Source organism: Lontra canadensis, unplaced genomic scaffold, assembly GCF_010015895.1.
Source record: "Lontra canadensis isolate GAN:19392208 unplaced genomic scaffold, GSC_riverotter_1.0 scaffold106, whole genome shotgun sequence".
Taxonomy (NCBI): domain Eukaryota; kingdom Metazoa; phylum Chordata; class Mammalia; order Carnivora; family Mustelidae; genus Lontra; species Lontra canadensis.
Genome location: NW_022631100.1, coordinates 5,666,639 through 5,691,963, shown reverse-complemented (window position 1 = coordinate 5,691,963; position 25,325 = coordinate 5,666,639). Strand labels below are relative to the sequence as shown.

Below are 25,325 nucleotides of genomic sequence, written 5' to 3'. Positions count from 1 at the left end.
GTCTGGTTCTTCTGGCCCCAGAACCAATGGGTACTCCCACCCAACTTGCCATGCCTCTTAATGTTATCATCCCAACCCTTCATCGCCTTAAACTGGGCCCAGCTTCCTGCTCATGAAAAGATGATTAGCTGACATGTTAGTTTCAAAAACTTCATCTAATTTCTCTCTCTTTCTCCGTTGCCACTTCCTTTTCCACCTGCCAACCCCCATCAATAGAAAAATGGCAGAATGACTTGTCTTGCTGTACTCAAACCCTCAGGATTCATTTGGGATGTGAACTTCACAGCAGCATGTGTGGAACAACGTATAATTTTTAGCTTAGTAGACAGCAAAAAATATAATATATATATTTATATAATTATGTTTAAATAGTTATAAGGAATTAATAACTAACCTCATTATGACTAAAGAAGACTACACAAAAGAAAGGGAGCCAGTTTAGAGTAGATGAGCCCAGAAAGATGGCAATCCATTCAAAACGGGTGTTAACAGAGCGTCCCTGGCAACTTCTCTTCTAGTATTTTGGTATTGGTTTACAAGTTGGGTAGGGCTGAATAGTTGGTGGGATGCAGAGTGGGGAATAGGACAAGAGTTGAGGATGGGGGTGAATAGGATATAAATGGGAGAGGAGGGTCCTTGTATAGCTATCATATCTCTCCTTCCACTTTTAATCAACTGCCTCTTTGAAGAAACTTTTTTCCTGTGACTCTTCCCTACTTGGGGTACTTGGTGGAACAGTTGGCACCTATAAACATTCCCTTGCATGTCTGTAAGAACCTCAAGCTCTTCCTCCATCCTTCAGTTCACAACCTTTCTTCTTTGTTCACCTTTTGTTTTCTCTTACAGAGGCCTCTCTTTCTTACTGCCTCCAGGGCAGTGGAAGGAGGGGCTCAATCCCACAGTTACTGATTTTCTTCAGCCTTGGGGTCTCGGCAGGTGCATTCATCCAGGTCACAGTCAGCAGCAAATGGAATGACCTAAGGGGAAATCAATGAGAAGTTGAAATAACCCATTTTCTTGCCAAGCTTCATACTTCTCCACCAGCTTCTGCTTTTCTCACTTGGTCCCAGAGGAAGTGTGTTAATATCACAGAGCTGAAACTAACACTCAGTTCTTGCACTTACACATCATGGTAAATCTTCCTTGCTTCACTTACGTGTGTGTGTGTGTGTGTGTGTGTGTGTATGTACAGTGGAAAGACAATAGTAATTGTCTGGTGGTGGTAATGTGATTTAAATAAAATGATGGATATGGTGGTAATGTGGTGGTAATGTGATTTAAATAAAATGATGGATATAAAACACACATTTCCAGGCATCTGTAATGCCTGTTACTACTACTTCTAATATAATCATTAATGTCAAGAACCACTGCTAATGTTTTCGTCGCCATTATCCTCTTCACAAAATCCCTGTAAAGTAGGTAAGATGGATGTTAGCATTTTCTTTTTATCAGGAAGGCCAAGAGAGATTGGATGACTTAACTTAAGGTCATGGCACTATTATCCGGAAAACCAAGGCTCTACAGCCTAACTCTGTGGCTCCTACTTCTTGGTGTTCTTAGAGCCATACAATCATCTTTGGCATCTTGTAAGCATGAGGTTTTGCCCACCTTGAACCCAGGATGCACTTGGACTTGGTGAAACAATGCATCTCTGCACCCACTGTTTGTGGCTGGATTGCCTTCCTGCTATATAATTATCCCTACTCTGTGCCGAAAACGATCCTGCAAAAGTTGCTCTCTACCTGTTCTCACTACAGCATCAGCAGACAAATACACTTTTTAAGTGTCCATAACCAGTGTCAGAGAGAATTGGGCATGTTGGGAGACATGATGTAAAAATTAGAAAGGATTCTACCCTTTGACCATAGACAATCAAGTGAGGTAAAAATAGGCATAGCATGTAATAGTTCAAAGTACACTGAAAAGATGGGCTTAGTGATTGGGCAAGGGAGTTGGAAAATGGGTGGTATTATTTGGGAAAATTTTCCAGCATATTTTCACAAAGGAGGTAAAATGTGATTTAGGGGGATTAAAGTGCCTTTTCTTTCTCTCTTTTTTTTTTTTAAAGATTTTATTTATTTGAAGGAGAGAGAGCAAGGGGAAGGGGCAGAGGGAGGGGGAGAGAGAGAATGTCAAGTGGACTCCATGCTGAGCGTGGAGCCAATGTAGAGTTTGAACTCTATATAGAGTTTTGAACTGTAGAGTTTGAACCTGAGATCATGATCTGAGCTGAAATCAAGAGTTGTATAGTCAACGGACTGAGACACACAAGTGCTCCATGATGTGCCTTTTTTTTTTCTTTTTTCTTTTTAAAAAATTTAATTTAATTTATTTTTTTCAGTGTTCCAAAATGAAGTGCCTTTTCAATTCTGATTCTAGTATATGCTGGCTACAGGCACTGAAATCCATTGAAGACAAATCCTAGATTTACTGAGTATGAGATGGAGATGAGGCGAGAAATGCTTGTCTTCTTCTGAAGTGGTCATACCTTCCTGGGTAGAGATGGGACCCGTGACCAGTTATGGTCTGTAAGTGAGAACAATAACTAGTTGATACGATTTCTGACCTGTTTTCCAAGCTGTTGATCTGTTTCTCTTGGTTTGGAATTTATTATTTTTTTAGAGCAAAAGAGAGACAAATTGAACAGTGATCCGATGAGCCCCTGAGCATTCTGCAATAAATAAGTTAATTCACATAAGTGGTGACAACAGTGTCTGGTGCACAGTTAACAGTCAATCATATCAGCCATTAGGTGCCAGGGTTTCAGATCTGTAGAGGTGATCATGTAGGTGTGACTTATTGTGAAGACAGGTACAAGGAAAGAAATACTGTCTCTTGCATATTTCTGATTCATCAGATTGGACAGGTAGCATCAAATATCTTTGGAGCACTTGGCTTTTTATCCAAATTATCATAAAATTTCAGACTTATTCGATTTCACGGGTTTAGCTTGAGCATATCTGTCAATTTAATAGAGCCCAGAGAAATAGAGATAAAAGGAATTGAGAAAAAATTACTACTCAGGGTATGGTCTAAGTAGCTTGTGGTGGCCAGTCAACATAAACTTAAAATATGCTTATAATACACTATATAGGATTATTAATTTAATAATGAGGATTAACAATAACCAAACGTCACTTCATTGGTAATCATGCCTCCCCAGGAGGTAGAGGCCATAATTCCTTGCCAACAGAGGTGTATCCTGGACAACGATAAGCAGATGTGAGTCACTGAGTAGCCAAAGCCATGGCTTTTCCGAAGGAGTTCCAAAATCAACCACTGGAAAACTAGTGTTTTCTAACAACCTCACCTAAAATCACTGCCTTTAATCCTGTCACCATAGAAGCTTAAATGTTTATTCACTATAACTCCCTCTTGACTACGGAATAAAAATGATACAGAATGAAGGAGAACCAGCCAAACTTATTTCTGGAGTCCCTACCCTTCCTATTACCTACAGGTGTGCTCACTTACCTTCTTGGAGGAGAGTGTGGAAGAGCAGCAGTCTCCCCCATCATAGTGGCAGTAGGCCCGGTTGTTGATGGTATCACACCATCCATCTGCTTGGAAAGGCTGGTGAGGACATGAGAGGTCAGTGTCTATGAACAGCTTCACTGGGCTTTGCACTACTCTCCCACCCAACTCTGTCATAACACATGGAACTCAAGAGATATTAGGGGAGAGCACCCGAGAGGCAGGATACCAACTGACCTAACATCCTTAAGAAGTTGAAAAGTCTCAAGACCACTGGACCCAAAGATTTGTCAAAGTTCACCGGCAATACCTGCTTCTGACCAACTCTAGGGTCCAGAATGGTTCATTTAAATTCCTTGGTCAAATTTTTTACCTTCTTGTTAAATAACACGTCTTTATATAAAGTAGGTTACCAAATATTTTCACACATTTTAACTCTGTTGATCATCAGGAAAAGCCTATGGTGCAGGCAAGGTTGGCTTTAATGGAGATGCATAGAAATGACAAAAACTGCCCTGGGTTGCATAGCTAGGGTCAAGCTGACTTTGGAATTAGAAGTCCTAGATCTTGATTTTCTGCTTCTTCTCCTGGATTAAGAACTATAATTTCCACCCTTTCTCCTGGTACTTGTATTCAGAGACCCTGGTAGTCCTGGCATGCTATGAAGATTCAAATGATGTTTGTCCAGAATGCAGGAGTCCTAGGGTTTGGGACACCAGTGTTGGAACAGAAATACTCTCAGACATACAGCTACCTAATACACAGCAGCTAGATGCAGGGTGAGAGCAGAGGAAGTGAAGCTGTTTCCATTCAGTCCTGTTATAGCTACAAGTTAACAGAAACCAAAATGGGAAAGGGGCCCAGGCCAAACCAGAGTTAATGGAGTGTTTCTCCCCAAAAGGGAATGTATGATAAGAACAGTAACAAGCGGTTAAAAAATAGCTCAGAAGCCCAATGCGTTGTTTCCCTAGAACCACTCCTGGAGAAAAACAGTGTCCCACAGTGTTCTGGAGGGCATGCCAGCCAGCCCACCTACTCAATCACATTGGCTGCTTCCCCTCCTGAGTGGATGCCTAATTGAGAAGCCTCAGGAAACATCTTGTGGCCAAACTCTTTGGACCACAAGACAGTCAGTAGACTTCTGAGTTCTGAGGTCACCTTCCAGTTTGCATGTTTAAATCACTTTCTCTCCCCCCACCCTCCTTAAATGTCAAATAATGGGACTATTCCCTATTTCACTGTGCTTTGATGAGATAGATAACTAAACAAAAAAAAGGGGGGGGCGTTAAATAATTTTCGGCAATTGAATTACATCAGAACGAGCTCATCCAAATTATTACTTCAATGTTTTGATTTATTCTATGGGGTCCTGAGGTCATTTGAACATCATTCCAGATGTATACCAGCATTCCGATCACTGAAAAGTTGCTACTTGTGGGGTGGAACTCAACAGCTGTTCCACAGCTGCACGGCAAAGGCAGTTGAGATCAGGAAGTAAAAATGAATTCTGTTTTCAACATGGGCCTCACTGGGATAAGAGACAAAGACTGTGAGATGTGCATGTGTCTCTAATACCAGAGCAAGTGACACTGGCTCTGCAGCTCCTGGGATGACTATACAATCAGGACTTGGGGCTACAATTGCAGCCAGATAATCGGAGTGAAAATACGGCTGGCGATATCCTTAACACCCATAAATGCTCTCGGGTCCTCCCAGGAGGACCAGATATGTTTCCTGAGATCTCCCACCCCTGCCAGAGTTTTCTTTTTCAAGTGTTTGGTGGAGTATATTTTCCTCCTCTAACACTGCATCTGTTACTTTGTCTCCAACCCTGACTGACTCATTGGCAAAACTTAATCTGTTCCTTCTTTATTTTTCATGGTATTGTCTATAAAAATCCAAAGAGCACCCAAAATACTTCTCTTAGATGTAAAAGTGTGGTCTTCAGGATGGAGGATTAAAGGGAGAGCTTCCTTTTCATAAGAATAGCTTAAACTTTTGAATGGATTATTCAAGGATCCAAGAGAATCAGTCTTTCCAAAGTCTTCTCCAAGGATGGCTTCCCAGGATCACTAGGGAAGATAGGTTGAAAAGAGCAGAAATGGTCTAGGTGACCATCTTTAGCTCCCAGTGGGTGTCTACTGCTAGAACCTGAACATGATTTCTAGAAACTTCTTTCTAGAAGCTTCTTTTCTGCTCTTAAAGGGTCATCTGGGAAGAAAAGGAAATTTATAAAAAGGGGCAGAAAATCAGAGAAAAGGTTGGAAAGACCCAAATATTTAATTTACTATATACCTATTAGAATTAATTGTTCCTCCCCTAACCTGCCAAAAACAACTACTCCACCCTAAACAAACAGAGTCTCCTATGGCAACATGTGCCTGGGAAGCCTGACAGCTTGAGTCCAAAGTTACAATGGAAAAAATAGAAAGGGAAAAATGACTAACTGATCCTAAGTTTTTAAAGCATCTTAAGACTGAATGTAGATTAGATCAAAATCTCAATAACGGAGAGGTGTCAAACTGAGTACATCACTTTTGCTCCAGGAAACGTCCCCTAACAGAGGGTGCAAGTGTTGGGTTTCTCTGTACAATGTGTCCACAGGTGAATTTTTACTAACCATACATAGACCTCACTTACCCTGTAACATCAGCAAGCAAAGTGCTTCACGTAAGTGAATTTTTCAAATACCTATAGCCTATTTCTTTTGGAGACATGTTTTCATTTTCCATCTTAACCATTTTGATGAAAGAAAAAAAAACCTACAAAATTCCTCTCACTCTGCCTTTTAATAACTAATAGAATAAGAAGTCATCAACATGAACATTTTTCATTTTCATTTTTTTTTTGTACAGGAAGACTCTGTATTGGGCTGCTTACCTTTGCATTAAGTGAGCCTCCTCTAAAACACACACACACACACACACACACACGCACACACACCCCACAACTTCATGAATCAAGCTTCTTAAATTATACCTGAAGTAAATACCTAGATCTGAGAGAGAGGCTAGTTTTCTCTTCTCATGATGCATGAACTTGAGGATATCTATGGCTGGCTAGCTGTGTTGCAGGCAGATGAGTTAGCTGTAGAAATGGCTGTGGGTCAGTGATGAAATCAGAAGGGCTGTCAGCCCATACGCCTATATGACTATGGAAACTGGACAACTTTGGAAACTTCTCAAAGTAAAAATAATTCCTTCTTTATGTTATCTATATTCTTTGTGTTATTTTCTGTTTAAGGTTGTTCTGCAAAGCTAGGCATGGGGATGGTGGGCTCTGTCTGTTTTCTATGGATATAGTCATTCATTCAGTCATTCAACATCCTTGATTCCAAACCTCTATGTGCCAGGCATTGTTATGGGGATGCAAAGATAAATAAAACACAGTTTCAGCCCCTGAGAGAATCCACTGTAAACAAATATAGCTTATGACAGTAAGTGCTAGCATAGGGAAGCAGACAGGAGAGAAGTCCCTAAGTCAGATTTTCGCTGGGGAGATTTTTAAGAGCTTTCATGGGCTGGCTTGCTACATCTAGCCTCTAGGAGGAGAGATTAGGGCTGGATGATTCAGAGGGGAAGCCTGAGAAAATGAAAACAGACATCCGGGTGGTCCTAGACTGCCTGTCACAGGGCCCAACCCCAGGAAGAGCTCCATAAACATTGCCTGATTGGCTGATAACACTTCTCTTACTTCAACTACATTAGGAACATTTTTCTGCTATAGCTTGCAACAGAACTCATGACCACGCTGATGTTTTAGAAAGGTTAGTTTTGTACTTTAGGTGGTCTGCTCTGATGCCCTATAGGTTGGGATCTCAGCCAAAAGTGACTATCTCCCTATAGGTGAGGCACAGGGCAGAATCCTGATTTTTCATCTTGAGGAGTGCTTCAGACCAGAAGATGCTAATCACATTTGTGTCTAAAGCTTAACACTAGTTTCTTTCCCCCACATCCTTTTCCATCAGAACCCTCTAGTTATATGAATGACAAATTGGACCCACATCTGTATCTTCTTATTGGTAGGGCTGCACCAGGCCCCAAAGATGCCCTTTCCCAGCGAAGCTGTGGTGCCAGGCCCAGTGGAGTCCTTGCAGTAAATGGAAACTCTTATAAATATATATAAGGAGGGGTGCTCGTTTTCTCTTTTTCTCTGGCTTTCCAATGAATGCTTCGCTTGATTCTCCAGCCTGATTCTCCTCCACTGAACCCAAAGCTCTATGTACCATGTCCATACTGGCTGGGCTTCACTGCAAGGCTGCTCTTAGAATTTCACAGGCAAAAAACTTACAAGGTCTTTGAGTAATGACCAGAACACGACTTGCTTTTTTGTTTGTTTGTTTGTTTGTTTGTTTAAAGGATCATAGATACATGACATTCTAAGGTTGGATGCATATTCTCAGATCACAATGCTTTGAAACTGGAGCTCAATCACAAGGAAAAGTTCAGAAGGAACTCCAACACCTGGAAGCTAAAGACCACCTTGCTTAAGAATTGGATGGAGTCTTGAAGACTATTTAGTACCAAACCCCTATTGTACAAATGATGAAATGGAGTCTTAAAAAAAGAGAAATGTCTTATTTGTAAGGCAAGTTGGTGGCCATCCTGGGAATAAGGCGGAGTCTCTGAATTCTTGATCTGATGTTCTTTCTACTATAGCATGCTGCCACTATCTGATGATTTCATTCATTTTTAATTTATTGGGAACGCAGAGTAATTTAAATTCCTTTGGCACCTCTATAAAACAGGTTCAGTTACAGGAGAATTGACAAAAAAGTGAGCCCAATGATCCAACACAAAAGCAAAAAGGGCTGTACGTATGTCAATGCCCCGGAGCCCCAACAACTTCACTTCTGCTTTTCAGTTGTAGGACAAAGTTTATCCCGAATAAGCTGCCTGGCACCATCACTCCTTCTGGCCTTGGGGCTTGGTCTGCTCCTATTTCCCTAGAGGCTGATTTCCCCAGGAGGAAGCAGCACTACACTCCCATCCCATCGGCAGATGCCTGCAACCCAGAAACATTTATTTCTGGGTCCCAGAATGCTCAAGCCAGATTATTTCTCTGCTCTCTGCCGTCATCTGACGGAAAGAGGAAATGGAGCTGTTCCCCTCCTCCAGTGTTCACCCCTTGGGGTGGGAGGGTGCCAATGATCTCACATTTGTGGGTTTGCAACAATCTTCTTGGAAAATGTAAAATTAAAATAGATACCCTGAGATGGATTCTGCAGGAAGAGTTTCTTACATACAACCGCCTCTGGAAAATCTCATCTGGCTTCCTGGGCCCAGAGAGTCCTTCCTGCCTGTGCATTACTATGGTATATTTTACCCATATGGGTATTATGTAGGACGTAACACTCTGTACTACCAAGGGCTCAGGGTCTAACCATCTTTATAGAACCAGCCTCTAGTTCAATGCCTGATGCTACAGGAGGTTCTTAATAAATGAACAAATATGAGAGTGGTTAACAACATTTCCTTAGCGTATTTTGTGAACAGATCCCTCCTTTCCATTATTCCTCTCCTACTATGTACAGAGCATTGGTATACGTTTATTTAAGAGTGGGAAGAGACAGCAGAATATACCATCGGAAAGTTCTCCTGCTATAAACAACCTAAAAATGTTGGATAAAATTTAACAATATCCTCTCAACTCCAGAGCTGGGGTAATAAGAAAAGAAGAAAAATTAACATGGCCTCAAAGCAAAAAGAAACTCAGTACCAGAGCAGGAAGAAGGTGGGGAAAACATGACTGTCTTTGGGATGTTGGCAAATAATCTGTAATCCAGCTGTTAGGTTTTCACAGCTGATTGGGAATAGGGGCCCAGGTTTTGGACCTCTGTAAGGTGGGGAATATGTAAGTGACACCATTAGTATTTTAATAAGAAGGCTGTGTTTGTGAGGACTGATAGGGAATGACACAATCACACAGCAGTGCCATACAGGTAACCTGGCTCAGTTAGAACTGGGAGATTTGTTCCTACCTACCAGCCCTGAAGACAAGATGATGCAAACCCATTAATCACTAAGATATTAAGGATTTGCTGGGTTACCAGATATAAGTTGAAATGTAGAGTAGACCCTGGAACGCCAAGGGTCTGCTTTACAAACAACAGACAAGTAAGATGTAATTCAAAGAAAGGCCATGAAGACACACATTCTGTTGGATGGGCAGAGGGAAGCATCCCATTTGTGTCCCTGACAAAGTTGGGGTGTAGTCCTGTGGTCTACGTGAGGTCATATAGCTTTGGCGTAGGGCTTCAAAGCTCTCCGCCAGAGCAATCCACCAGACTCTCAAAAAAGGAAAAGCCAATGTGCAACTTTATGGGGTCCAAAACGAAAGCCCGATTTATCTCCACTTTATCTCCATCTGACACCAAAACCAAAGCACAGCCTTGGAATGGAAATGATCAAATAGTGCAAACACCAGTTCTTCTGAGAGAAATGGCTGGGATATATCGAGATGGAAAAAGAAAAGCAAACAAAATAAGGTCAAATGACTTCTTTTTCCTGTACACTTTTCATCAGCTTCCAGGTACACAAGGGCTCAAGACCTCCTGCTCTGGAAAATGATGAAGGCTGTACAGTCCGGTGATGAGGAGCATGGGATATGGTGTTTGATAAACCTGTGCCCAGATCCCCGGCTCTGTCCTTACCAACTCATAGATTGGAGCAGATTACTGGACTTCTTTAAGTAGCAGTATCCTTGTTGGTGAGTGAGAATAACACCATCCTCACAGACTGTTGTGAGGGGTAAATGAGCAAATGGAGGAGAAAAACTAGCCCAGTCCCTGGTCCACAGTAAGTACTCAAGGAATCCTACTTTTATGAAGGCAGCAGGAACACTCCCATTGCTTTTACTGCTGTGCGTTGCTGTCTGAGATCCCTCCACAGAGACTCTGGTCAGAAAATCTTCAAGAGCCTACCAGCAACACTTTAGAGTCAAAGCCATGGCTGCTCTCATCCCTGAGCCTCCTGCCCCACTCACTGCCACCACAAATGTACCATCTGAGTCATAAAGGAGTCAGGTGATGAGGGAAATGGCTCTGGAAATTATAAAAACAGAGTAGGAGAAGCCTGACTGGCTTCTGGAAACCAGGACTCTCCTCAAAACCAGAGCGGTGACTTGAGTGTCTTAGCCTCTGAAAACCCCAAACCATCACAGACACCTCTTCCCTGACGTGCACCACAGGAAAACAGGAAAGTGAGAAGACTCTCTGACTTACTTTTTAGCCAAAAACAACCTCCCAGCAGCCCCTTTCATTTCACTGCAAATAAAGACCCAGTGGTACAGACTCTTCCACCTCACCGACCAACAGACGCCGGCCTGCTCCTCCACTAGCCCCCGCTCTGAGCCCAACCCAGCCAGGTGCTTCTGCACCCCCACCCAAAGGAAGGGGGCAGGGGGCAGGGCGAGAGCCCCGACAGGTAAAGACGAGGCAGGGGAGCATTCAGGTAGAGTCTGCACTGATCTGTGCCAGAAAAATGTTGGCTTGAAAGGACAGAAACAGAGGAGGACATCCCTCCACAGGTTATGCTATCTTAGAGGTTCAAAAAACAAATGAGGCGGCCCTCCTGATTTGGTGGTATTTGTTGGGAAATGCTCCAGTAGTGAGGCACTGCTACCAATGGGAGTGGGTCCTGGCCCTCACTCGACATGGAGGCCTTACCCATGTTAAGACGCTTAGTGCCTCTGGCCCTTATCTCCTGCTCCCTTCTGCCAAACCGCATGAGATGACCGTGACAGTGCCCAGCACTCTGTTCCCAACAACCTTCCTTAATCCTTCATCACATCTCCAAAATCGCAAGGTTACTGCCAGGCCCCTGTAGGCCATTGCTTGTCTCCATGTCCTAAACAAAGAAACCCCAAACCTTTCTTCTCTTCCTCCAGTGGTCTGACTCCTGTCCTCCACACTTGCCCTTGTTTTTGGAGCCACTGATGTAAGCAGTCAGCTGGTCCAGATCTTCTGTCGATGACGACTGTGCCATCGCCCTTCCTTCCTTCTTGAATCACGCAACAATGCTTCTAAAATGTGGTGTTCCCAGAGTCCTGATATTTATGATGCAGCAAAAGCTGGGCTTGGGCTCCCAGCAAGAACTAATAATGCAACACCATCGGACCTCATTCGCCTCTCCACGGCCAGCCTGGTGGGCCCACTGATTCTTGTGACTTTGTTTTTCTTGTTTTGATGGGGGGTGGAGGAAGATGGTAGGGGCAGAGGTGGCCTGCATTTGGCTTTCTTCGATGGGCAATAGTTCGTGCAGGGGAATTTCTTGCCTCCTCTCCTGCTAATTGGAGTCAGCCTACTGTGTTTCAAGGTTAGAGATAGAAACTTCGAACATAAGAGTTTTGAACTCTGTAAGGACCGCGGGGCAGGGACATGTCGGGACATGTTCCCTCTTCCACTCCTGCTTCGTTCCATGAGCCACAGGACCCCACAGCAGCACAAAGCCCAACACCCAGCACAGTCGGTTCTCAATGAATGTTTGGTGAGTGAGATTCATGGATTCTCCTCTAGAAGAGACTTTCTAAATGAAGAATATTTTCTGCTTTGCACTCCTCTTGCCTTCCTCCAAGATAAGGTGCCTTTCCTCTGTGCTGTTCCCTCGCCTCCCCGGGTAATCTGTGCTCGCTATCAATTACTCTGTCTACAACATCCCCTGAAAATGGCTAGGCATGACCTGCCAGGTATAGACTCAGTAACAGCAGACCCTTAGAGAAGCAGACTTGAAGATTCAAAAGAATGAAACTGGGAGCAAAAGTTCAGGCCGCTGCAGCCACCTTGCTGGGCGCGTAGGACCCGGCTGGCTCCTGTCACCGCAGTCGCCGGTCACTCACAGAGCTCCCCCTCTCTTGGCCCTCTGCCAGCTGTGGTGCCAGGTCTGCACCCCCCGGAGGGGCACCTTACACTGTGCATAGTCCATTCGAGAGCTGACATAGTAGCTCTGGAAGGCGAAGGGGACAAAGGCTTAGGAACCGGACTGAAGTCAGAAGTGGAGAACCTGTAGCAGGGACAAATGGCCAGAGAAGCACCTGGAAGAAGGCCCAGGGAAGATGGCCGGGGCCCTGCCCTGACTTTGAGCCTCTGCTTCCCTCTGTCCCTGTCTTCTGGTTCCTTGGCCAGCCTGCAGTTCATGGGAGGTTGAGGCCGGCCTGGGCTGGCGAGCGGAATGTTCTACCATAGCTCGCCACGCGTGCTCGCCCCCCGGCGCCCCGCCACACGCACGCCCATGCCAGGCAGCTCGGCATTTCTTGGCTCCCCACGCCTGCCTGTGGAAGATGACTGGGAATGCAGACTGTGGGAGGAAACGACAATATTCATTGTTTGGATTAAATATTTTTCTTGGCCCTCCCACTGTTTGCTGAGCGTTTTATTTTTTTCTTTCCCCATTCTCTCATTCCTTCTCTTCTCCCTCCCTTCGTACATCTCTCCCTTCTCTCTCTCTTTCTCTCTCCTTAGCAATCAAGCACACTGGGAGAAATTTCGAGGAGAAAGCATACACTCTTAGGGTGGAAGGAGCTGTTGAAAGAAATCAAAGCAATTGACCAAACCTTTTGCCATTCCAGTACCACACCCAGCTCCTCACAAAGAGGGTGCACTTTGGGGCAAATCTAAATCACATGATTCTGAGCGTTTCCAAGTGTTCCTGGGATATAACAGCACTTGTTTTCTCTTCCATTTTCTCTCTCTTTGATATATGTGTATATACACATGATTACATACATGTAATATACACATAAAATACACATATATTCCATACAGATAAACACATACACATAAATATTTTACATTTGCTATATGCAGTACTCATATGTAAGATAGATGTGTCATAATAACATACAATATGTATATTATAGATATGACATTAAAATATGTGTTTTTATTCTATATAGACATGCACGCACACACACACAGACATATACAATTTCTCCTGGCATAAAGAATGAACCTGAGGTAAAAATATTTTTACAAACTACAAGCCATCATAGAGAAACAAGACACTATTTTTATCTTATATATGGCATTTTCTGTGCATAAGGCACTGTGCTACAAGGATTGTATGCCTGATCTTACCGAACCCTCACAACAGCTCAGTGAGGGAGGTATTATTATCATACCCAAATGACCAGTTAAAACACCAAGGACTTGAGCCACTGAAGAACATGTCTAAAGAAAAGACACAGAGCCACTGTTGCTGCCCAGGCTCATGCTGTCATTATCCTGACACGTTCACACTGCCTCCAGCATCGTTATCAAATAGTAATGACACACCACACCACATCTCAGTCCAATCTGTCGCCACAACTATGGGCATGCAAAGCCACTCTCTGAGGAAAAGTCAATGCTATAGAAATCCATGAAAAATGTATAATCTGGGATATTATGTTCAAAACATATACTATGAACCAGGCATGAGGCCAGCTGCTGAAATCCTGGGATATTGAATCAATACATACTTAGTGTGTCTTCTAGGCACAAGGCCCCACAGTAGGTTCTATGGATGACAAAGTCTGCATTAGAGAAGTTTTGGTATCATCAGCACTGAACAAGGCAGAATCTGAACAGCATCTGAGACAATAGAGAAGAATTCAAGGCCGGTGGAGGATTGATTCCCAAAGTAATTAATGGCACCAATAAGAGCTATAGGTTCAGAATGGGAAAGGGGGTGGGACATTTCAGAAAGGCTTTATGAAATATATAGGATTAGATTTAATCTTTGAGCACAGATGGGATTTGTTCAGAGAAAAATCTTAGCAAGAGGGCAATAAAAAATTAAAGATGCATCTGTGGTTTTCTGCCTCAAGAACTAATGGCCCACATTTGGAACTAGGTCAAAATCTCCATTTGGAGGAATCTAGCTGGTCCTTGTTCTAAAGACAATATGGAGGCACTGGAAGGTTTGCTTTGTTGGTTTTTTGTGGGTTTTTTTTGTTGTTGTTCTGAGCAGAAGAAGAACATGACAGAAGTTGTGTTTCAGAGGTTGGATCTGGGGACCGTGTGGGAGATGTTCAGGACAGAAGTGGAAGGGTTCAGAGCGGGTGGAAGTTTACCTCAAACAGATCTGAACTGAGAAGAACAGAACTGACTGGTAGTAATATGGAACCAGGAAAAAAAAAAAAAAAAGCAAACAGGAGTATTGAGAAGGAAAATTGCCAGGATTTGGTAAATGGTTGTATTTGGGTAGAAGACGAATGGAGATGAAGGTTTTTCTATGACCCTTTGACTATTCAAATTTTGCTAAACTTTTCTCAAAAAGTTTGCTCATTGAAAAAATAGCTGGAAAGAACCCTTAGAAAATCTAAGGCCCAGGTCTTAAGAAATAGAGCCTGATCAGTCAGCAAACCCTGTCCCAGCTCACAGTGAGAAGCTCTAATTGTTTTCTTTTTCCATATAAACACATGCCTAGAGTTGGCCCGGCCCATTTTCTCTCCTGCCTGATTCCTGCCAGGCTTTCTCCACAACTTAGACATGACTGTTGTATCACCCCCTAAAATACTCAAGTCCAGCTGAGTTAAGGAATGGCAGGAGGGAGGTGTCATATTTACTCTAGAATATTTTCTTGCCAATAGTCTTGTTTCTTTTAGCCCCGGTCTAATGTTTAGTTCCTGTGTCTATGACCAGCTCAATTCGTGTGGCTGATTATCGTGGCTCTCAAGCTCACCCTGTCACGCCATTCCAGGTCATCCATCTGGCTGTTCTGTTCTCCGTTAATTGGTACATGAGTCCAGTCTCCCTTTCCCCCATATGGAACCTAGTCTCTGTGCAAGGGTCTCATGTATCTTACTCACTCACCCACTGATCGGCTGTTTCACATGTTCCCCATGCTCATTTCCTGGGTCTCCGACCCTTGCTCAACAGGGTTCGGTGGCACATGCCCGCCACCTCTTCCTCCAGCTTAAAGCTTGCAAACCCAGGGAAAGCGTCCCAACAGGTGGCCAGTACCCCGGGTTCATCTCTTAGTTGGGTATTCTGTAAGTCCTATGTCCCCAGTTTATGTGTTGTTTATTTGTTTTTAATCTTCCTACCAGTTAAGAATGGGGACTCTGGAATCAGGCTGCCTGGGTTCCTGTACTTATCCCACATTTACTACCTCTGGAGCTTTGGAAAGGTAACTGAGTTCTCAGCCCCTCACTTTCCTGTTTACTGAACAGGAATGATAATAAGGGTAATGATTCCTTGGTATGCACCTGGTGTACGATAAACGCTCATTAATGTTAATAAGTATACCATGCAACCAGGAGCTATTTCTTGTCTGTTTGTTTTCTGTGTGCAATGAGCCTGGATATTCCAGGAATTGATGATTTCCTGTCTGTGAAGGTGGGCAGTAGCCTTCCCAAAGAGAATCTGGTCATTCTTCCTCTCTTTTAACTATGGCCTGTAGTCCCAGATCTTATATTTACTTATATTAACTATGGGAATAGAACGACCACATATAATATGGCCTGAAGGCAGGAAAATACTTAAATCAAGATATCTGATACTCACCCTCTCTCTTACGTTCTACTGTAGAGAGCTGAGATACAGACATAGCAGGAATATTGTGTTAAATCTGCTGTTAGTCCCTGCTCTTTTTCTCCCCCATCATCCCACTTCCTTGCTGGACCCTGCTTGGTCGTGTATCCATCTCTACCATTGCATCTGCCTATTCCTCTACCCCTCTGGAAAGCAGCTGACATACTAAAGGGCCAATGACAAATACGCATCTGCAGCTTGATAAAATAGAATATGTACAAGCAAAAAGTGACTTTAATTTAGGAAAGTTTGAGACTTTCTGAGTCCTATGTGGGAGACAAACATTTGAGAGACCATAGAAGCATGTATAGCACCCCTAAAATTACACAGTGCAGGTAGCCACCTCTTAAAGAAAACTGGGAAACTTACTTCTATGTATCAGAACATCTTCTGCTTAGGGGACGTGAGCATGAGCAATGCTATTAGGAACAAAGCATATGTTCAAGCCCCAATTGTCAATATGGTGGTATCTGAGGTGAGGCCTCTGACAGGTCATTGGGTTTAGATGGTACCATGATGGGATCAATTCTCCTAAAGAAGACATAACAGCACTTCCTCTCTCTCTCTTCCCTGTGAAGACATAGCAAGAAGGCAGCCATCAGCACACCAGAAAGAGAGCCCTCCCTGGGAAACTGAATCATCCGGCACCTTGAACTGGGATGTTCCAGCCTCCAGAAGTCTGAGAAATAAATGTCTGTTGTGGAAGTGACCCATTCTACGGTATTTTGTTACAGCAGCCCAAACAGACCAACATATATGCCTTATTTAGTGAATTTATCAATTCACTATTTTCACCGATTTGTCAACACAAAGAATATTCAGAGGTCCCATCTGAAAAAAGGGAGCATGAAAAGAAAGTAAGAGAGAACAGGCAGGAAGCAGCTCTCAGAGGGGGCCCAAAGAAGTAAAAAGATCACCGGCTGCTATTCAGTTACCAGGCAATCTGGATAGATGTGGCCATCAGGCTGGGCACACAGGGCATGGGAAGACGACAGGTAGTATGGCCAAAAGGCCGGGCAAGCTGCAGGCACTCGTGACTCAGCTACCGTGTCATTAGGGTCATAAGCGGTTCCAAGGCCAGAGACTGTTCCCAGAAACCAAACAGCACTGCAGACATGCACCACCAAGTTTAATATTTCTCACATTAGAAAGACTTCAGTTGAATCTAATCTCATTTTTAATTAGTCCTCACATCGCCTGGTGAGACAGATTAATATGATTATCCATATTTCACTGATGGGGAAAATGAGACAAAGGGCCATGCCCCAAGGTCACTTGGGGAATGAGCAATAGAGGTGAAAATTAAACTTAAGCATTTTAAACTTTCAAACCAGCACACAAGGGAGAGGACACTGGGGAGTAGCTTTCATCTCCATTTGTTCAGGATCATTCACATCTGGATAATGCATATTCAATTTATTACTCTGTTTATCTAATTAAAAATATATTAAAAAAAAATACTAATTCCACTTCTGAACCCCAAAATTCCATATTCAATGCATAAGGAATTTTCCAAATAATATATGCCAGGAGAAGCCAAAAAAGAGGATAAAATGAGCACTACTTAACCACATGTGAATATTTATTGACTATTTATGGAATGTTTAATAATAAACCACAGTGTGTGTGGTGGGGGGTGGATATAAACACAGAGGAATGACACGTGCTCCAGAAGCTGGTTTAACGGGATATGAAAAATAAGTACACCAACAAAAACACAAATAGCATACACCTCCAACCACATAGGCAGGAACCAAGTTTTCTTTGATCCCCACAGTATATGGCCAGGCATTATATGTTGGTAAACTATTAGCTGAGCTTTTCTCAGAATAAACTGAGATATCAGTGTGAGAGGCAAATTTACAGAATAATCACCCACCCCCTTGCAACCCAATTAACTCCATCTTCAACCCCTCTCTATTCACAACCAACATCCAAATGTTTACCAGTTCTACTGCAGAAAGTTTTGTATTCAGCCCCTTTTCTTTCTTCTCTTTTTAATTCCTCAGTTCAGTGAGGAGGCTGTTCCATTAGCTCAGGTTAGAGATGGTAAGTTTCTGACTTCCATGGTCAAAAATATGACACCACGACTTTCTACCTAAAGTATAAATCCTATCATCTCTTCTCTGCACCAGAGATATTTAATGCTCACCTGATATCTGTGTATTCCCCTGTTTCCCTACTCTCCTGAGGTGGGCTTGAGGCCATGTAACCATGTCCTAGTAAATGGAAAGGCAAGCAGAAACGATGTGTCACTTCTGGTCCAAAGGACTCAAAAGTTACTGGCCTCCCTGTTTCTTTTCCATCTCTTTGGAGGCAACCATGGAGACCACATTTTGAGAGAACAGAGAAATAAGATGGAAGAGACGAATGGGTTGCTTTGAAGAATTATACCTTTAGAGATTTAAGACTTAACCTCAAAGACCAAATCAAAGGGTGGAACTTTACACCCTTTACACCCTTACAATCAAAGGGTGGAACTTAACTTTGTTAAGACTTTTAATTGGATTAAAGTGGCACCTACAGGATCCTTGTAACTGAACAAAATGCTTCATAGAGAACAGACTCAGGACTTTGTCTCAGAGAAGCCTCCTAAGCTCAGAATACCTTTGATTAAATCTACTGAGAGATGCACATCTGGGAAAGACTTGTAAGGATAGCTCTTGGTATATGGATTTGACTAAAATTAAATATATACAAAACCTATAATGTCTGTGAGTTGAGGTGCCAAAAGCATCATTGGCTTGGATTAAAAGAGACTTCGGAGAACATAAAAAGATTTTTGGGTCCCCCATATTCTACTACATCAAAGCAGGCAGAGAAAGCTACTTAACATCCAATAGAAGGATGTTCTCCAGGGTTTCTTTTTGTGGCCCAAGAGAATAATGGAAAAGGAGGGAGTTCCAAGTCAGCAGAGTCCAGAGGCATGAAGAACAATGGACTTGAGAGCTATATCCAGGGAGTAATCAAAAGCTCATAATAAGAAGCAGTCCCTATTCTTAGAGCAGAGATTTTTTTGCCACTTTTCTCAGAGGGATTTCAGAATTGTTGTGGACCAGTAACTGCTATGTGCCTCTCATCACTCTCCTTGAAAGGGGGTGTTCACTGCAGGTGTCTTGTCTCTGCTTTACTTTGTCCATCAGGTGTGGAAGGCAGATAACTTGTGATTTTAGTACACCAGGCTCTAGATTCAGAGAAGCACATCATAACCTGATAGTAAATCATGATAGTGTAGATTTTCAAGCCTGATGCTGTGACTGGTAAGTCATAGGGGTAAGTCAAATGGACTGGGTAAGTCCACCATGATTGGAGTGTTTTGGGATCAGGTGGAATGAGTCTGAATGTAAAAAATGTTTGTGACTACCAAGGCTGATTGTCAGATGGTATTATATGTCTAGAGTTCATTTCATTTCTCCTTTGCTAGGACTTCACTATCCACAGAGTATAGTTCTTCTTCCCGCTAATTTTGGACCTAGAGATGTGGGTTGTCGTGACCAATGTAATGTGAATGGGTGTAACGTATATGCTACATTTGACTAGAGGTTTTGAACGTGTTGGCATTTCTTTGCTGATATTTGGGGATTATTTGTTGGGCAACATTATTACAGACAAATTTGATGACTGCAATGTACCACTTTCTTTCACATCTTTGCCTTTCCGCATGCTCCTATTTATCCTTCAAACGGTTACCCCTCTGTAAGGTCTCCATGTAATCGGGACAAGTTATTTGCTTTATCCTCTGAACTCCCAGAGTTCATATTATACTCATTGGGTAGCAATTGGTCTTTTACTTCTATTGCATAGATGGTATTAGGAACTTAATCACTTTCATAATCTCAGCATGTAATAGGCACCCAGAAATATTTTAAGGGAAGAAATGAGTAAATGGGTATAAAGCAATGGGCACTATTTAATGACCATGGTATAAGTTGGGAAAGGAGGCTATGATTCTTCTGCAAATCCTAGCCATCGGGGGGAGCAGCAAGCTTTTAGATTGAGAAATAATATGAAGCTCGCACAAAAAAGCTGGATAGATTTGGGGTTTTTTTCATGTGCTGGAATTTGGAGCCCTAGATTCTGTAGCTAAGCTTGGAGAGGTGGGAAGATGCTTCCCATGCATGAAGTATTGTACATTCCTGGGTTAGAACATGTTTTCTTTGGGGGTTGTTGTGGTTTCTTTCTCTTTTCTTTTTTCTTTTCTTTTTTTCCCCAGCTTTGGAAGCATTTCATGTTTGCAATAACAATAACAACAACAAAAATATGAGGTTGGCCCAGTATGAATCAGGAGAGAATTTGTTCATGCAGTGGATGTAGGGGGTGGGAAGAGGGGGAGGAAGGTGGAGGGAGGGGAGAAGAAAGGAAAAACATACTCGCCAGGAGCTCAGTAGAAGAAAATGCCATGCCTGACACGTGGCTGGCACAGAGGGCAGCAACATCTGTTCCCCATGAGGATCCCCGGTGTGCATTGCTGTGTGCACGTGTGTGTGCATGTGCGTGTGTAAGGAAACACCCAGGCTCTGTGCTTCAGGAAGCCTGCCCGTGGCTCCAGCCTCACTGGGTCTGAAATGCTGCCCTCAGCGGTGGCCTCTTACCATGGGTTAGATCTCCCGCCAACTTATTCTTGCGAAGTATGTTGCAGGCTAGAATGGGCTGTGGAAAACAAGCCCGAGAAAAGCCACAAGGGCCTCCTGACCCATTTGAATTTTTCTCCTGCCAAGTTCTCATTACTGATCTTAAATAGGAAGGAAAACAGTGTATAAGGCTGAAGAGGCTATGGAGAACTTATGGGGGGAGAAAGACTTACACAGGACTGCTGGGTTAGGGGTGCTGGGACAAGGAAGAGGTAATAAGTCTGTTTGCAAAATAGGTATATCGTTTTATTTTGCCAATTTTTTCCCAGCTTGGTTAAGCATTCAGAGACTCATTTTTCCTCACTTATTCTTGTTTCTCTGTTCAATGAAATAGAGGAAAACTAAGGTGGAGGGCGTGTATCCTCTATGGACAGTGGGCATCCTCTGAAGGGGAAGCTTCTGGAGAAATGTCCCTAAGCTCTCGGGCTGGTGTGGGGAATGCTGCTGCAAGGCTCAGACCCGAGCTTCCGTTAGCTCCGTAGACAAGGTTCCAGTGCCCATGTTGGGTGCCTACACTTGGAAAAGCCATGCTCACTTCAGTCTTAACACCAAAAAGTATTCAGTAGAAAAGACTCTTACAGGGGCACCTGGGTGGCTCAGTGGCTCAGTAGGTTAAAGTCTCTGCCTTCAATTCAGGTCATGATCCCAGGGTCTTGGGATCGAGCCCCGCATCGGGCTCTCTGCTCAGCGGGGAGCCTGCGTCCCACCCACCCCCACCCTTTCTGCCTGCCTCTCTGCCTACTTGTGATCTCTCTCTGTCATATTAATAAATAAAATCTTAAAAAAAAAAAAGACTCTTACAGGACTAAAATCAGGGTCTCTTGGCAGTCCTCTCACTATTTACAAGTTAGCAAAATATTCCTTTTCTCCAAAGGAATCAAGTTGCTTAAGGTTGTTATCCCATTGCCAGTCTCTCCCAACCCCGTGGCTGCCCTTAAGTTCCTACCTCGACCATCCATGCAAAAGATATTTACTGAGCACTGACCATGTGCCAGTCACTGTACCACTTTATTAAGGACTTGAGATACGACAGTGAATCAAAGAAATAAAAAGTCCTGCCCTGTGAAGCTCAAATCCCAGTGGGGAAAATAGACATTAAATATAACAAATAAGTAATTATTTAGTGAATTAGAAAGTCACAGTCTTATTTAAAAAAAAAAATAGGGCCACATAAAGGAAGCAGGAGGTCTATGTGTTGGGCAATAGGCAGAGAAGGAGGGAGTAAGAACGGTTGTCATTTTCAATCAGATGGTCAGAGAAGGAATATTTGGGGGATTGTGCAAACCATTTGTAAGGACTTGGCTTTTACTCTGAGTGAAAGGAGGATGGTTGGAAGGCATTAGCAGAGGACTGCTTAGCTTTAACTTATATTCTACCAGCAGCTTTTGGCTGCTGAGCGGGGAAGAGGACACAGGGTGGTGGTGTGACCAGCCAAGAGGCAGTTGTTCTAATGCAAGCAGTGGATGGTGATAGCTCAAACCAGAGGGCAGTAGCTGGGACCCTGACAAGTGGCTGGATCGCAGACATATTTTCAAGGTCAAGCTATGAGGCTACCCTGATGAACTGGTTGTGGAGGGTGACAGAAAGAGAGGAATTAAGACGACACCAAAGATTTTGTCCGAGCAACTGAAAGTATGAAGTTGCCATCATTGAGATGGGAAAGTCCGCACAAAGAAATGAGCAACTGGTGCCTGTAAAACCCCTGGGTTCTTGAATTCCATCTGCTACCCTTCAGACTTTGTCTTTGGTCATGGTTACTTCCTTCTCGCCTGACTCAGAGCCAACAGTGCTTGTAATCCTGTCTACCCTCTTTACCTTGGGCCTCCAGATTACTCCAGATTACTCACAGCCCATAGATATATTCAAGTCTCATCCATATCCACTTAAATTACTGCCCATCCCACTTCTTCTACTTCTACTTCTCCTACTGGCCAACTTTTGGAAACACTATTTTTTATTTGCTGCATCAACTTTCTTATCTATTTCTCAACCTATCACCCTCTCCCCAACTTCACGGCTACACATGTGTCAGGGATTTCAGTGAGCGCTTAAATCACAAACCTACTTTTCTCTTGCCAATGCCCATCTTGTTTGTCTACTCTGTAGCACTTACTGCCATTCACCATCTCTCTCCCTGAAGTCTCTCTTCTGTCATGGTTTTCCTGAAACCACTCTCTCCTTCATTTCCTTCCACTTTCCAATCATTTGCTCTCTATCCCCTCAACTAGTTTCACTTCCTCTTTTCTTCCCTTACATCACCTGCCTCCTGCTGGTTCTTTTCCTCTTTTCTCCCCATTCACATGCCTTGAGTGATCTCATCTACTCGCCACTCTCAATCATCATCCATATTTCTTATCATCTTGCCTCATTTCTCAACCCAAGTCACTGATCCTGAACTTCTATTTCCAATTTCACTAAACTCACCCAGTCTAAAGCCTATCCCATTATGTCCTCCTACAAGGCTATTTCTTCTTCTTTGCAGAGCTCAGTGGCACTCATTATCCATCCAGCCACCAGTGAATTAGTTTCAGAACCTCATCTTCCCCATGAGATGTGATTCTAGAATCAGTCTGATATCTTAAAAGAAAACCCCTCAATGGTTACTTCTTTCCATCCTTATTAGCAGGGGTCAAGTCTGTGTTCTCACCTACTCTCTAAAATACAGACATCCTAACGTAAACATTCTACTGATCACCTATCTCTTCTCCATGGGCTTCATCTCCAAGAGTACATCAATGTGATATTGTTACCAGTTTAAAAAAAAAAAAAAAGTGAGGCTCTTCAGTGCCTCCAGAATAAAGCTTGTATCCCAAGCATGGCAGCATTCAAGACTCTTTCTAATCTAGCCTGGGCCTCTCTAACATCACCTGTGGTCTCCACCTGCCCTGTCCTCTGGCAGTTCTCCAGACATCCTATGCATTGTCAAACCCCTGTGCCTTGTGCCCATACTCTCCTCCCTGCCCACAGGGCTTTCCTTTATCGCCAACTAGTAGAATGTTTATGTCTGTCAAGGTCCCTCATGAGTGCCATTTTGCTATACAATTTTTTCCAAATTTGATGTCCCACACATACTTCTTGCCTGCTCTGTAAGCAAATACAATCACTTTGTTTTCACTATTTCCATGGCACTTTGAACACACCTCTCCCCCAAATCAGACTGGGGGTTCACAGGAGACAGGGTTTTTGTCTTGTTTCCCTTCACATAGAGTCTTTTCCTACTAATGGACAACATCTAGTCCATGAATAAGTGCTTCTTTACCTAAAACTTACACTTTCAGGAGCTTGCTACTTGGAAAGATTTTTGCTTGGCTTCAGGATAAAATAAGTTAGAAAAGACAATGGAGGGGAAAAAATGAAAATAGGGTACATTGTCTCTGTCCAGTGTCTTTTGTTTCTTCCATAGAGTCATACACTCTGTCGGAGGAAGTGTTAGTAACAGTACACTGCTCACTGAGCATGTATTATGTGCCAGGCTCAGTACAAGTAAAACAGGAATTGAATTTGTTTTTCTATCTGTTCCCTCTGCAAACCCCACTAAAATGACTGTCAAGGAATAAAAAAGGTATGAAATCACAAGAGAAAAGAGAATATGAGAGAGAAAGACGGTCAATAGAGAATTTAGCAATTAGGACGGTGGGAAATAGATGGGATGAGTAGCAACTGACACAGAAAATTTGAGAAAACAGAAACTTAAGTGTCTGAAATGCAACAGTACCCCCCAAAACTCAAGAATTAGAAGTGTCAGGTGCCTCTACAGGCAGCAGTACGTGTGTGTGTGTGTGTGTGTGTGTGTGTGTGTAAGGGATGGTATCAGGGAGCTCAAACCCCATCTTTTCTACTAGGACACCAGTAAGTAATGTCCTAAATGAAAAAAAAAATCCAAATTAGCAGAAGAATCATTAAATAGATATGTGTGTATGGATGCAGATATTTATAGATGTAATTTCCAGAAGAAATAAAAGAAGTAAAACAGAAGAAGAAAAGAAGACACGGAGGGATCGTCTCTGTCCAGAGAGCCTGGCCAACTGGTTTTCTAAACTAGGTCCATGTATGACTTCTATAGAATTAAAATTCAGGGGCACCTGGGTGGCTCAGTGGATTAAGCCTCTGCCCTCAGATCAGATCATGATCTCAGGGTCCTGGGATCGAGTCCTGCATCGGGCTCTCTGCTCAGCGGGGGAGCCTGCTTCCCCTCTCTCTCTGTCTGCCTCTCTGCCTACTTGTGTTCTCTGTCAAATAAATATTAAAAATAAAAAGAATTAAAATTCAGTTTAGAAAAGATTACACAACAATATAATAAGCGTGGAGCTGAGATTTAAATCCATTAGTCTGGGGTCAAAATGTACAGCCTTTCTTCTACACATCTTGTTTGTCACAATTTGCAAAGAATCGCAATTTACTTGGAGTGTCACCCTCTTCTTTGTCATCAGTCACTGCTGGGTTAGTCAGAAGAAGAGACACACAAACACACTCACAATATGTGTATAGAGAGACGCCTGTACTTTAGAGACTAAGAAATAAGGTAAAAGTTTTCCTAGGGTACCGTGTTACCACTCAGTCATTATAATAAAGTATATAATCAAATCATTGCACTTAAAGAGATACCAACTTTAGTAGAATGAATCAGAAATGACTCAAACTATGCGCACTTCCTAAAAGAGCTTGCTTCTATGACTATTTAATAAAGGCATTGTGCCAATGATGTG

General features: G+C 42.9%; 1 protein-coding gene across 1 annotated transcript in view; it reads right to left on the bottom strand.

Annotated features, from left to right (window-relative positions):
• Window positions 1-366: 366 nt before the first annotated feature.
• The window catches only part of PAPPA2 (pappalysin 2), a 273,728-nt gene continuing 248,769 nt past the window's right edge, over window positions 367-25,325 (bottom strand). Inside the window, exons 21-22 of the mRNA XM_032838777.1 lie at window positions 3,478-3,576; window positions 367-977 (exon numbers count right to left, since the gene is read on the bottom strand). Of these exons, the coding sequence (XP_032694668.1) occupies window positions 903-977; window positions 3,478-3,576 (174 nt within the window). The 3' untranslated portion in view covers window positions 367-902. The remainder of the gene's footprint in view (window positions 978-3,477; window positions 3,577-25,325) is intronic.